Source organism: Kryptolebias marmoratus, linkage group LG21 (genome assembly GCF_001649575.2).
Source record: "Kryptolebias marmoratus isolate JLee-2015 linkage group LG21, ASM164957v2, whole genome shotgun sequence".
Classification (NCBI taxonomy): Eukaryota; Metazoa; Chordata; class Actinopteri; order Cyprinodontiformes; family Rivulidae; genus Kryptolebias; species Kryptolebias marmoratus.
The window spans coordinates 21,477,440-21,490,769 of record NC_051450.1 but is presented as its reverse complement, the minus strand read 5'-3'; the positions used below and the strand labels follow the sequence as shown (position 1 = coordinate 21,490,769).

Here is a 13,330-nt window from a genome sequence, read left to right as displayed (position 1 = left end):
TTTGCCTACTATGCGTCACAGCTGTGAGGGTACGTGAACTATCTTGTAAGTGGACTATCTTTGTCTGGATCAACAGCTGGGTGGAACTGTGGCGCTGCGGGGGGGGGGGTAGAAAAAAAAGTTGCTTCAGTGACATTAGGGATGTCAGTTTTACTGTGAGACAAACCAGTTGTCGCTTTAGGAGTACATATTTCACCACCGTGCCATGGATTTTAACGTGAAACGGTTGGCCGCTGACGCCGGCACCTTCCTGAGTCGCGCGGTACAAGTGAGTTGAACTGATGCTAGCATAGCTAGCATAGCTAGTTAGCATGTAGCATTAGCGGTTACGGAGCTAGCCGATTAGCCAGTTTGGCTTCAAGGCTAATGCTCCACACCGCTGTGGTTGTTGTTACACCTTATAGTTATTTACAAATGTGATGTTTCTGTGTCTGTTTGACGCAGCGGCGTTCATCTGTGCTCCGTGCTAAAGTAGGCCTCAGGAGAAACCATCAGGCCGTGCCGTCAGCTGTAGCTAGGCGGTGGCTTTAACTTTTATTCTCCGTTCACATTCGTTTCTTCAGTTCACAGAGGAGAAGCTCGGCCAGGCAGAGAAGACGGAGCTGGACGCCCACCTGGAGAACCTGCTGGTCAGAGCTGAGAACACCAAGGCGTGGACGGAGAGGATAATGAAGCAGACGGAGGTGCTGCTGCAGCCCAACCCCAGTAAGACATCACCTTCACCGGCCTGACCCTCAGGGCTTCACCGGTCCTCCCAAGAAAACACGTTTTTACTGTTCGAGCTTTAAAACGAGCCCAAAACTCCACATCTGGGTTAAAAACTAATTTAAACCTGTGGCAATTAAAGACTATGAATAAGCCACCTGAACTACATGAAGCGGTGCAGTTTGAAGGAGTTTATTCCTGGGGTTTTCCCAGATGTGGATTTCTGAAACGCGGGTACACGTTCAACGTAAACAAAGCCCTTTTATCAGACTTTAATTGTATATATGAGATAAATCCTGTGCATCGAGTAGCTTTAACCACCTGAATTTCCACAAAAAAAACCTTTTTCGGTTAAAAAATCCAATAAAAGTTCTTTGTTTTGATTTTAAAATCAGTTCATTCTTATTAACTAGTAATTCTGACAATATAACTATGAGAATAAAAGTATCAAACTATTAAAACCCAATGCTTTATCTGCCAAAAACAGCTGCTGTTACCTTTGCTGCTTAAATATTATCACATTTTAATGAGTAATGATTGTTTTACAGGTTTGACGTTACAATAATACTGAAAACAAACAGATGTTTTGTCTCGTTTTTTTCTTATTAAACCAAGTCGCAGGAATGAAAAACTAAGTGTTTTTAACACCGTGTTACAGTTTGAAACTGATAATCGAGTCTCTGTTCACATGAAAAATGATTTTTTTTTTTTTACAGGAAATTAAATTATTGTTGTCATTTTTGACGTTTTGAATGTTGATGTTGATGTTCGAGGTGAAGCTTGTTGAAAACACGGACTACAGTTCTTTCATCAAATCGGGTCAGAACCAGCAGAGGTTCCTCTGGGTTCTGCTGCTTAAAGAAACAAAATGGCCGTCCAGCTGATGGCGTTTTCCCGCTGTGCCGTGCAGATGTGCGGCTGGAGGAGTTCGTGTACGAGAAGCTGGAGAAGAAGGCCCCCCTGCGGGTCAACAACCACGACCTGCTGGGCCAGTCCATGATCGAGTCGGGGAACGACTTCGGACCCGGAACCGCCTACGGTGAGTCCAGAACCCGGCATCCGCCGACGCGATGCCTTAAAACCTCCGATAGATCCACCGACAGCTTCTGAAGCGGTCATTCCCTCTGAGCCAACGCTCGGCGGCGGCAGGAAGCAGCTCAGAGGCGGGTTTTCACGAGGAAAGATTAAAAAATGGCGCCCGGGTGACTCTTCTTCACGCCGAGCTGCAGCTAAATGTCTGTAAAACTCACCGAGCTGCAACCATCTTTCAGGGAACGCTCTGATAAAGTGCGGCGAGACGCAGAAGCAGATCGCCGGCGCCGAGCGGGAGTTCGTCCAGAGCGCCGCCATCAACTTCCTGACGCCGTTCCGAAACTTCCTGGAGGGCGACTTCAAAACCATCCTGGTGAGTCGGGTCGAAGTGGTTCTGGTTCCCTCCGCGGAGCTCCTCCCCTTCTTCTCCATCAGTCTGTAAACATCTGGACCTGAGGGGAGCAGCTGCTGGAGGTTTTAGAGGGAACGTTGTCCCATTCCGGCTGTTTAACTCTGGTCTTCTCTGCAGAAAGAGCGGAAGCTGCTGCAGGTCAAACGTCTGGATCTGGACGCGGCTAAAACCCGGTTAAAGAAAGCCCGGATGCCCGACGCCAGAGCGGCGGTGAGTACGCCGAACCACCCGGCGTGTTCCTCTTCGTCTGGTCGAGTCGCCGGCCTCGTCAGGACCTGGGGTCAGGGTCGGGCGTCGGGTCTCGAGAACCGACTGGGTGCTAAAGTTCGATTCCTGGTTTCGACACCTGGAAGACGAAGTCGTCAGCCGAGGCAGCTAACGATGCTAACACCCAGCTAACGTTAGCTGGGCAGCCAACCGGTGCATTTCCTTTAAAGGAAACGGAATCGGTCAAATTCAAACGATGCCCAGTCCTAAAGGAGGGGACCGGAGCCTGGTCCTGATGAGGTGGAACGTCGGTTTAGGGGTCAGGGGTCACGGGAAGTCCCAGTCAGGACAGAAATATGACCTTTCTGTGGTTCACAGCTGTTATTTTTTGTTTTTAAAGTCCGAGTTGTTCGGATCTTCCGTGTTTCAGACTCGTTACCCAACGTGAGTTTTCCCAGCTGGTTTCCTGTGACTTACATCGAGTCTTATGAGCGGCGTAGGGAGTTTCCCACTTCCTCTTTTTCTGGTTTCTCTCTGTCACGTTCAGCTTTTCTTCATTTCATCCACAGTTCAGGGTCGTCCAAACAGCAGACGTCGAAACGAGCCGACGTCTTAACGAGCTGACGTCTTAACGAGCCGACGTCCAAACGAGGTGACGTCTTAACGAGCCATCGTCCTAACGAGCCGATGTCTTAACGAGCTGACGTCTTAACGAGCCGACGTCCAAACGAGCCGTCGTCCTAACGAGCCGATGTCTTAATGAGTCAGCAGCTCTCGATCAGAAATCATCTCACGATTCAACTTTAGATTTCAGAGAAACTTAAAGAAACTGACGCTAAAGTTTGGAATCAGCCTGATTCAAGATGGCCGCTACGGTTAATTGAACTGTCAATGTCAAATAAGGTTATGAGTCGGCCATTTTTCGCGGGTCGACTCGATCCTCTCAGACTCGCTTTAGACTCCGCCCTCCCTTTGACACCAGATTTATTAAGTTTTTCTTTTTTTAAAACGAGTTTAAAGCCGCACGTTTCCTGACGCAGGAAGGAAAAGTGGCGGCGAGACGTCACTTTCTGCTCCTCAATTACCTGACGGTGGCGATGACGCCATCAGGTGGTGGTCCCGCAGACTGTGGCTTTGTTGTTGTTGTTGTTGTTGTCGGCTGAGCTGAGCAGCAGCTTCAGCTCTAACTTCTGTCTCACTGTTTTCTGAAACGCAAAGCTGCAGATGTGAGCGCAGGAAATGACAGAGGTGAGTGGAATGTTGGCGCCATCTTTGATTTGAACGCACACACACCAGACACACACACCAGCTGCTCACCCCTCAAACGTTTCTGATCTCTTTCCTTCACATTTCTCAGTTTATATAACATTTTCATCTTAAATCTAAAAGCTGTCCGTCTCTCACTGTTGGAGACTCAAAGTTAAAGAAAAAGACCTGAGACGAGTTGGACACACCCGGGACGTCTCCGTCTCTATTTCAAGACTGAATTCGTCAAATAAATATTCAGAACAAATTTAAAATTAAAGCGATGAGACGGTGAGGCTCAGCAGGAAACTGGTGACTGACGAACGCTGCTCATCAGGGACGTTCCAGCAGTCCACTGAGACACTGTCTTAAGGTGGTATGAGACTCTTTCTTAAGGTGGTATCTGACTGGGTTCTGGCTGCTGGACCAGTTGGTGACCCGAAAATGTGCTTCTGCGTCCTGATTGGCCAGTTTTTGAAAATCAGGTCCTGAATCCACGTGCACGGCTTGTAAAGCTGTAGTCTTGGCCGCGCACATTATTTCACATGTTTATCATTTCATCTGCTGGAGTCCGCTTTAAAAATTAGGGTTTTTATTTTTTAGTCAATATAATTTCTCATCAGTGCTGTTTTTAGTCCTGGACATGTCTTGTCCCCAGGAGTCCTCCTGGGGACAGAAGGGGACGCCGGTGATCAAACTCAGACAGCTTCCAGGTGTCGGTGATGTCTCTTTAAGAGCAAATGTCTCTGAAACATTTTAAACTCCAGCGACGGGACTGAGCTCTTCTTCAGTAAACGTCGGCAGACATTTTGGAAACGCCGTTCCCCGGCGCGTCCCGGCCCGGTGAGACGCCACGGCGAAGTCCAGAAGACTCCCGTTGTTTTATTACTTGTTCAGTCAGTTCAGTTTGTTGTTTGTAGAACAAACATAAAAAAGTAAATCTAAAAAGACCAAACGGGCTCTTCAGGGTTTATGTGTTTGCTTTCGCTTCACCTTCGGAACCGGACCTTCGTCTGAACTTCCAGGGACTGAAGTCTGACTCTTCCTCCTCAGGCCGAGCAGGAGCTGAGGATGACCCAGAGCGAGTTCGACCGGCAGGCTGAGATCACCCGCCTGCTGCTGGAGGGCGTCAGCAGCACCCACGTACGTAGCACCAGCGACAGGAAGTGATGTCAGAGTTGTTCCTGTCTGAGGCCTCTCTCTGCTGCGTCTCCAGGCGCACCACCTCCGCTGCCTGAACGACCTGGTGGAGGCGCAGACGACGTACTACTCGCAGTGCTACCAGTACATGGTGGATCTCCAGAAGCAGCTGGGCAGGTGGGCTTCTGAGTCGCTGCCGCCATTTTCCTCTCCTCCCTGAGTTTCGCAGCTGAGCTGATCCTCTCCCCTCCCGTCAGTTTCCCCTCGTCGTTCTCCAACAACAACCAGCCCTCGGCGTCGGGCGGGGCCGCCACCTCGGCGTCGGCCTCGCTGCCCAGCGTGTCCGGGGGCCACGGCGCCTCGACGGCGTCGGGCGGGTTCAACGAGCTGCGCAGCTCCAACAGCAGCCGGAGGGCCCGGGTGCTGTACGACTACGACGCCGCCAGCAGCAGCGAGCTCTCCCTGCTGGCCGACGAGGTGAGCTGCGCGTTTCCAGGCTCGTTTTTTACATCGTCACTCTGCAGGCCTTCGCTCAGTCCGCTCTGCCGACAGAAACTTTATCTATAAATACGGAGACTTCAGTGGCAGATCTGTTAATCCTCAGGCTATACGTCAGAGAAAACGAGTGGCTGTAGATCTGGGACCAGGTAGGTCTTTGTTTGGGTCTGGATCTGGGCCGCAGTCCGCCCTTTGGGGACCCCTTTAGGTTATTAATCATTCTCCAGTGGAAGTAGGTTTGTAGAAGAAGAAACGTCTCTCAGGCGCTGAAGGAAGCTGGATTTAAGTCTTCCTCGCTGCTTCCTGTCCTTCCAGGTGATCGCCGTCAGCTGCGTGCCGGGCATGGACTCTGATTGGCTGATGGGGGAGAGAGGGAACCAGAAGGGCCGAGTTCCCATCACCTACCTGGAGCTGCTCAACTGAAGGCTGGGATCTCGATTTTAGACTCTGCTGCAGGGGGACGGGACGGGGACATGGACGAGGACGGGGACGAGGACGGCGAGCGGACCCCACGTCTCTCTTCTTTGCAGCTCATTTCTAAAAATCTGCTTTCATGCTTTATTTTTTTTTTGTTGCCAGCGGTAACTTCTTCTAAAAAGATTGTTTACAGAAACGCATCTCAGACCTTTTCACGTGTTTATTTTTATTATTTTTTTGTAGGCGAGGAGAAATGAGGCACTTCGTTTAGAAGTGACGAACATTTTAAAGTCTTATTTTGGAAGCGCTAACTTTATCTTAAATATGAATTTCTTCTGACTGCAGGGAACACTTCCTGTTGTCAGAAGTTAAAATTAGCAGTATTCAGTCGATTTACGACGCCCCCCCCAACCGGAGAACCGGTTAAAGAAACAAAACGTTTAAGAAATAAAATATTTATTTATCTGGTTTGTTTAAAAGCCTTTAACCTGCTTTACGACGTACTAACACGGCATTTCAGTGTCCTGGTTCTGTTTTCTCCAAAGTATTTTGTTGCATTTTAAGAGATTTGTGCTCTTTTTTTTTGTTGTTTTTTGTGCGACTCGTACAACAAAAAGCAAATGTTAAAAACTAAGAACCATTAAAATGAGCATTAAATGAAAACGTTACGTTCGTGTTCACTGATGGAGCCACTAGAGGGCGGTACAGGGAACGAGATGGCTTTGTTTTGACTGAAAAAAAATAATTTTTATTTTATTTATTTATAGAACAACTTTATAAACCTTAAAAAGGACAAAAATCATTTCAGAATGGAAGGAAAGGAGAAAAAAACTTAAAATATTCAGAGTTTATTTAACAATTTGTCGTTTTAGCAAAACATCTCATGAATTACATGAAATCTATACAGCTGATTAACATTTGGAGTCTGATTCAAGATGGCCAGCTGGACACCTCGCGAGTTGGGGGTGATCCCTATTGATTTCAAGGTCATTAAGTTGAAGTTAAAGGTCACAGGTGAGTCCTCGTGAGAACTCTAACTCCACAACCGTTTGACGTAGGACTATCAAACTGCACAGCTGGACACCTCATTGGTCGGGGATGATCCCCATTGATTTCAAGGTCACAGGCTCAAAGGTCAGGGGCACAGGTGAAGCCTTTGTGAAATCCCTGTCTTTGCTCCAGCTGTAGAGACGTGGATTCAGGATAGTTTTGAGGAAATTCACGCTTTAGATTAGGATTATTCGTGTTCTGTGGCCTCAGCAGAGTTCTCACCTTTGACCTCACCCCAGGGAACGTCTTCTTAAAGGTCCCCGGGTTCTCAGGAGAGCAGGAAGGGCTAAGAGGAAGTGAGTTTTGCAAACTTGCCTGTTGACTAATACGCCGCCTGTTCATCTCGTTACCGCGGGACCGTTTTCATTTTCAGGAACATTAATAATGAATCAGAAATTAAACCGGGCTTCGGTTCTGGGTCGGGTTTGTTTGTGAGAATCTAAACCGGCACAACTCTTACGAAACTTCAGAGTCACCTTTGACCTTTAACGGCCGAGAAGAGGAACCCCTCTGTTTCCTAACTCGGTTGTTTTTCTAACTCTCGGCGAGCTGATCGGTTCGCGCAGATGATCAGACGAGCGATAGCGTGCCCGAGTAAACGCACTTCCTCTTTCAGCAGTCCTTATTTCGTCTCAGAGGCGGACGGCTGCCAAAGCGTCTTCAGCCCCTAAAACAGGATGGTGACGCTCGCTGAACCGCCTGGAAGGATGATGAACCCGGAGTCTCGGTGTTTAGATACAAATCAGAAGAAAAGAAGCCAAAAAAAGCAAATATTTGTTGTCTGTTAGCAAAATACCTCATGAAGCTTTGGATGGATCCGACAGAAACCAAGTCCTCGTTGGATGTTCGTCTAAAACTGGTGAACTTGTGGATTCAGCCACAGATAATCATATTTAACAAACAAAAAGCGCCATAACTTGAGCTAAAGTTCGGCGTGGTGGTAGCTGAGAGTCATCCTCAACACGTGCTCTAAAATTTAGGTTTCAGCCTGTTCAATAAACGGCCAATCACACGGCAGCGACTCAGTCGGGCGTCCAGACGAGAAGCCGAAGTTCGAATTGAGGAAAAAAATGGGGATGAGCGTGACTTTCAACGTGGCGGGGTTGTTGGTTCGAGTGTTTTAAAAGCTGTCGATCGTCTGGGGTCCAAAACGAAGACGGCTGCTGTGTGGATGGAAATGCCTCCGATGATGTCACATGAGGTTTTGGGATGGCAGTTCCAACCATCTCTGAACGCTCGGCGACCTCGAAGCAGATGGGCTGAAGCTGCAGCAGCAGCAGGAGACCGCACCGGGCGCCACTTCCTGTCAGCTAACAACAGGAAACTGAGGCTCACCAGAAGCTCACCAGAGCTGGCCTTCGCCTGCTCTGATGAGTTTCTGTGTGTGGAAATCCCAGCAGCTCCTGAAACGGTCCGACCAACAACCACCGCATCCAGATCGGCCAAAACGAGCCGGAGAACAGGTGATGAAGGGGTCCATGTTCGGTTGTGTCCGCCGCTGCTGAGGAATGGGATCCGACCCGACCTCAGGGAAGGGGATAAAAATGGCTGCATGGATCTCCGGTCCCGATACTCAAGGAAGGGTGAACTCAGGCCCGCAAAGATTGGAGAAATGGGACCGGACGGGTTACATCATCGACTTGAAGCCTCTGGGCCGTAACTATGACGTCCAACATGGCCGACCGGTCGCTGTTTTGGCATTTTAAGAAGCTGCCAGTAAGATTTTAAAAGCACAGTTAAGGTATTTTTGCTTTCCAAAGTCACCGCAAGGAGATATTTGGCTGTTTAGATGCCGACTTGTTGAATCCGGAGCAAAGTTTGATGGTATTCCCACACGTACAGCATGAATCGTGGGTAAAGACTTCGCCGAAGTCCGCCTGGATACAGGCTTAGGCGAAGGGCGGATGTAGGACGCCAGAGGGGACGAGGCGAAAGACCGGTCCGGAGAATTGGGACCAAACCCTTCAGCGTGAACACGAGGGTGGAAGTGCGATTGTTTGGGAGCTTCGTTGGAAAGCAGCTGGAAAAGGCAACTACTCTTCCTCCAAGACAGGAAGTTGCCTTCGGATCAAGTACGCTAAGGACGTGTGTAGATCGTAGCTTCACGTGCCCCGGCCGATTTCACTTCTCCAAACTTTATTTGCATTCATCTGTGAGAAACTGAGGCTGAACAAACATGGAGAGAAAACCAAAAAAAGTCTGCAACACCTAACCTCATGGCCGAGGAAGAATCTGCAACAAAAAAACGTCTTTTTGGGCTAAAACGCAGGAAACTTCCCCCGGTTTACGGGCTCGGCTTGGAAATCTTAAATTTAAGGCCGAGTTCATAAAGAAAATCAACGTGTAAGGGTTGTCATCTTTAAGAAAACTCTTTAACCTTTTTAAAACGCTGACTTGAATTTAATACAGCTGAGTAATCAAATGAAATTCCTCTCGGTCCACAATCTGACCACCGGCAAAGTTCCTTCCTCAAACGAGTCGTTTTTTAAGCCCTGAGTTCCTCTCATCGTCAGGCCTTCATCTCGCCACGTCCACCAGAAACACTTCGACTAATTTCCTCCTTGAAACTGAAAACTTCGGCTTGCACTCCTACATCTTGTAGTAGTTTTGCTGCCGTGAGTCCGGGATGAGTCACTGTGGCCAAATCGTACGAGTTTAAGACTCGAATCCACCATCTTGTTTCCTCACGTCGGCTGTTATCGAGTTCACGGCGTTTCTGTTTTTATTTTTATTTCTTTTCGTTGCCGTTTCTGTCGAACAGGTGCTCAGGTTGTAGGAATGATTTTGATAAAACGTTTTGAGGCTTTGACGAGGCTTCACTCTGGTTTCTCTTTTTAATGTTCCAACCACCATGACCCTGAGCATCACCACAGCGGTATTTTGGTTACTTTCTGGTTAGGCTTCGACACTTTATAGAGCTGCGCACTTATCTACCAACCTCCCCGCCGCTGAGTGCCGTTCAGCACTCGAAGGAGCACTTTTCCTTCCCGCTGTACGATGTTTGACACCGATCGTATCTCCCATTATTCGTGGGAACTCCTTGGTTTTGTAGCTGAACAAATTTGGGCCGAACCTTCTTGTAAGTTGGAATTTTACGTTGGTGATGCGTTTTTTGTTTTTTTTTAGTCGTGCAGATGGGAAGGAAGCTGCAAACCCCTCCTCTCTGAGATACAGAACTGGGCAGTTGCTGCACATCTTAGCAAAACAGGAAATTTCATGTTTCCTCTGCCGCTTTTAGCAACAGCTTGCATCACACTACTTCTGCATATCTTCACACACACACCAACACACACGCTTACAAAGTCCCACAAGAACGCGGCCACCGTTTTTGCATGGCGGTATTAGAATTAGGGGCCTGGTTTGGAACCGCACCTCGCTAAACACAACACGGCAAAAACCTGCAGGGTTTGGGCGCCGAAGGGCTAAACGACAGCCGAAATCTGTCAGTGAAGCTGAAACCGAGCCGTTAAAGCTGAAAGAAATGCAACACCAGCTGAAAGCTAAAAGATGCAACATGCTAGCAAGAACCTAAAATAGGGAAAATGCTAGCTAAAAGCAGGGAAACACTAACCGAAAGCTAACAGTAGCTAAAGACTACTTGGAAGGTAAAAAGGTTAGCACAAATTTAAAGTAGTAAAGGGCTAGCTAAAAGCTAAAGTAGCAAAACAGTAGCTAAGAGTAAATGTAGCAAGATGCTAACTAAAAGTACCAAAAGACTACCTCGAAGTTAAAAGCAGCAAAATGCTAGCTAAAAGCAGAAAGACTTTAACCAAAAGCTAAAATTAGCCAAAGGCTAGCCTAATGATGTTAGTAGCAAAAGGCTACCTAGAAGCAAAAAGTAACAAAAAGTTAGCTGAAATTTAAATTGGTAAAGGGGCTAGCTAAAACCTAAGAGAAGCAATATGCTAGCTAAAAGAAGCAAAACACCACAAGCTAGTAGGAGCAAAATGTTAGCTAAAAGTAGCCAAGAGTCGGCTTATAGCTGTTAGTAGCGAAAGACTACCTAGTAGCTAAAACCTAAAGTAAGCAAAAAGCTAGGATCCAAAAGTCAGCTTCATCTTCTGAATCAGCTGAATGTTTTCATAAATTAATGGTTAAATTACACAAACTGAATTAATATCCACGCAGACATTTTAAAAGTCAGCTGAATTTATTTTCGACACACGCTTGGCTACATTTCTAAATAACGTATCAAGCAAAACGTTGCCCTGGATTTATAAAGTGTCAGTAAGAAGTGGGCTTTAAATATTTCTTTTTGATGGATTTCTGTAGCATTCTGGGCTTGAAGGTGAGGAAAACAACAATGGAGACTCCAACAAAGAACAAGCAGACCGGTACAAGAAGGAGAATGTACCACAGGACAGATTCGCCTTCGAAACACAAAAACCGGTGTGAGTCCAACGCTCTGTGGGTCGTATGGAAGAGATCCTCGCACAGGATCTCTGCCTGACCCGCCATATTGACCGCGCTCGTTTGAAAGGTCTTGAACCATTCTGTTTGGCAGCAGTCGAACGGATTTCCTGTGAGGAAAACCGTCTGAAGCGTCAAGGCTAACGTGTCCGCCTGTCCACTGGGGATCGTGGACAGCTCGTTGTCTCTCAGGTCCAGAACTTCCAGAACTTCAATGTTCAGAATCGAGGAGGGGATATGAAGAAGAGAGTTTCTCGAGAGGTTTAAAGACCTCAGGCTTTGGAAAGGGGAGAATTCGAGGTCTTTTACTTGAGTGTTTCCCAAGCCTAGATGTTGCAGCGTCCCTCCTAAACTTTGTAATGAATCTTGGACAACAAGTCCAGGGTTATCGGACAGTTCCAGGTGTGTCAGGGACAACCCTGTGAAGGCAGATGCTGGAATGCTTTCCAGGTTGCACCCTTTAAGGTAAAGCTGTCTGAGGGACATGATGTTGCTCCAGTCAACACAAGCTGAGAAGCTGGGCGCTCCAACCTTCGCCTCCTCCGGACGGCAGATGTTGACGCTGTTGTAGCTGAGATCCACCGACTGGATCTTTGGCAACGAAGAAAATAATCCGTAAGGCAGCTCCTTCAGGCTGTTCAGGCTCAGGTTGAAGTAAGTCAAGTTGTCCAGATTAGTGAGCGCACCATCGTCCGCTAAAACCTGCTTCAGCCTGTTGTTGCTGATGTCCAGCTCGTACAAGCTGCCGGAGAACCGTTCCGACGTAAAGTTTAGAGTCTTCAAGCAGTTCGTGCCGACGTGAAGCCTGGACAGGGAAGACATTTTCCCGATGAACCCACGAGGGAAATAATCCACCTGGTTGTACCTCAGGTCCAAAATCTCCACCGCAGAGATGTCCCCGTGAAGGCTGTCGTCCCACAGCTGAGCGGACACGTTGCTCACGTGTTTCTTCAGGTTGTAGAACTCAACGGTCGAGGACGAGTTCGGGAACGTGGCGTTGTCCGCAAAGTGCTCGTAGAATCTCACGATGTTGTGGGACAGGTAAAGGTTCTGTAAGTTACTCCGTTTGGGCAGGAAGGGGAAGAACAGGAGCTTGTTGTGTGACAGATCGAGCGTCTCCAGCTGGAACGTCTCATTTAGGTCCTGCCTGGCGATGAACCACTCGACGGCGTTGTGGCTGACGTTGAGGACAAGCAGCTGAGTCATGTGGAAGTCTATCAGGCAGGGCAGGTAGTTGAAGGCCAGGTTGAGCCGCCGGAGCTTCAGGTTGCCGTCGAAGGCGCCGTCCATTTCGAACATGATGTTCCTGGACAGGTCCAGGTCTTTGAGCTGGTGGAGATCCCTGAACGAGGTCTCGTCCAGCCGCATCAAAAGGTTTCCAGAAAGATTCAGGTACTCCAGGGACGTCAGGTTTTCAAGAAGAGTAGAAGCCATCTCATCGTTCAGCTTATTCCCAGAAAGATCCAAAACTTGAAGCCGAGGTACCTTTCTTAATGCCAGGCTGCTTTCTTGGTAGCCGATGTTGAGGTTGTTATTCGGGAGGTTTAGGCTCTCTAACAGTCTCGAAGCTTGAAAAACGTTCGACTCTAGTTTCTCCAGACCACTGCAAGCTAAGCTCAGGGTGTTTAGTGACGGGTAGAGCAGAAGAGAGTCGTCCTGTAGTGTTTTAATGTGATTGTAGTTCAGCTGAAGCTCCTCTAAGCTGCCCGGCAGTCCCACAGGCACCGACGACAGCTTCCGGTTACTGCAGTGAGCTGTTTGTTGTTCCTGCCATGGGGAAAAACAGAAAATACGAGAGGAACATAAGTCTTTGTGTTGGCGACAGAACCATGCTGCAAAATTTATAGACGACACGACGACCAAATCTTTGAGTATTAAACAGTCCCTCCAGGATTTCACGGGCATTTTTTGTGATTGTTGCGGCTAAAATGCCTGATTTTGCGGGGCATTTTCCTAAAAGTTGCGATAAAAAGTTGCAATTTTTTTTTTCTAAAATCGATAAAAAAAACATAACTTTCAATATATAAACCAAAAATACTTCCTAGTTTTGTAAGATAATTACAAACAAACATTGACATTCTTTATTTGAGAACTTTGATAGCTTCTAAACTGACATTCATGAGCATTTCTGGATTGTCCCTGGTCTGCAGCTCTCCTCACATGTTTTGCAGACACAAAGTGTTTGTCGATGCGTTTATGTTCCATGATTACACT

At 47.7% G+C, this 13,330-nt stretch overlaps 2 protein-coding genes across 4 annotated transcripts in view; one reads left to right on the top strand and one right to left on the bottom strand.

The window, feature by feature from the left end:
• Positions 1-71: 71 nt before the first annotated feature.
• On the top strand, positions 72-6,324 carry sh3glb1a (SH3-domain GRB2-like endophilin B1a). Its single transcript, XM_017432301.3, has 9 exons — positions 72-268; positions 564-705; positions 1,616-1,744; positions 1,977-2,110; positions 2,267-2,359; positions 4,655-4,744; positions 4,818-4,918; positions 4,999-5,218; positions 5,555-6,324. Exons 1-9 carry the CDS (start codon positions 206-208, stop codon positions 5,660-5,662), a joined length of 1,080 nt encoding a protein of 359 aa, XP_017287790.1. The 5' UTR covers positions 72-205; the 3' UTR covers positions 5,663-6,324.
• A 1,007-nt stretch (positions 6,325-7,331) lies between these two features.
• nrros (negative regulator of reactive oxygen species) overlaps positions 7,332-13,330 on the bottom strand; it is a 10,200-nt gene continuing 4,201 nt past the window's right edge. For all 3 annotated transcript variants that reach the window (XM_037973256.1, XM_017432346.3, XM_017432347.3), the window contains exon 3: positions 7,332-12,883. In XM_037973256.1, coding sequence (XP_037829184.1) covers positions 10,931-12,883 — 1,953 coding nt within the window. In that variant the 3' untranslated portion in view covers positions 7,332-10,930. The remainder of the gene's footprint in view (positions 12,884-13,330) is intronic.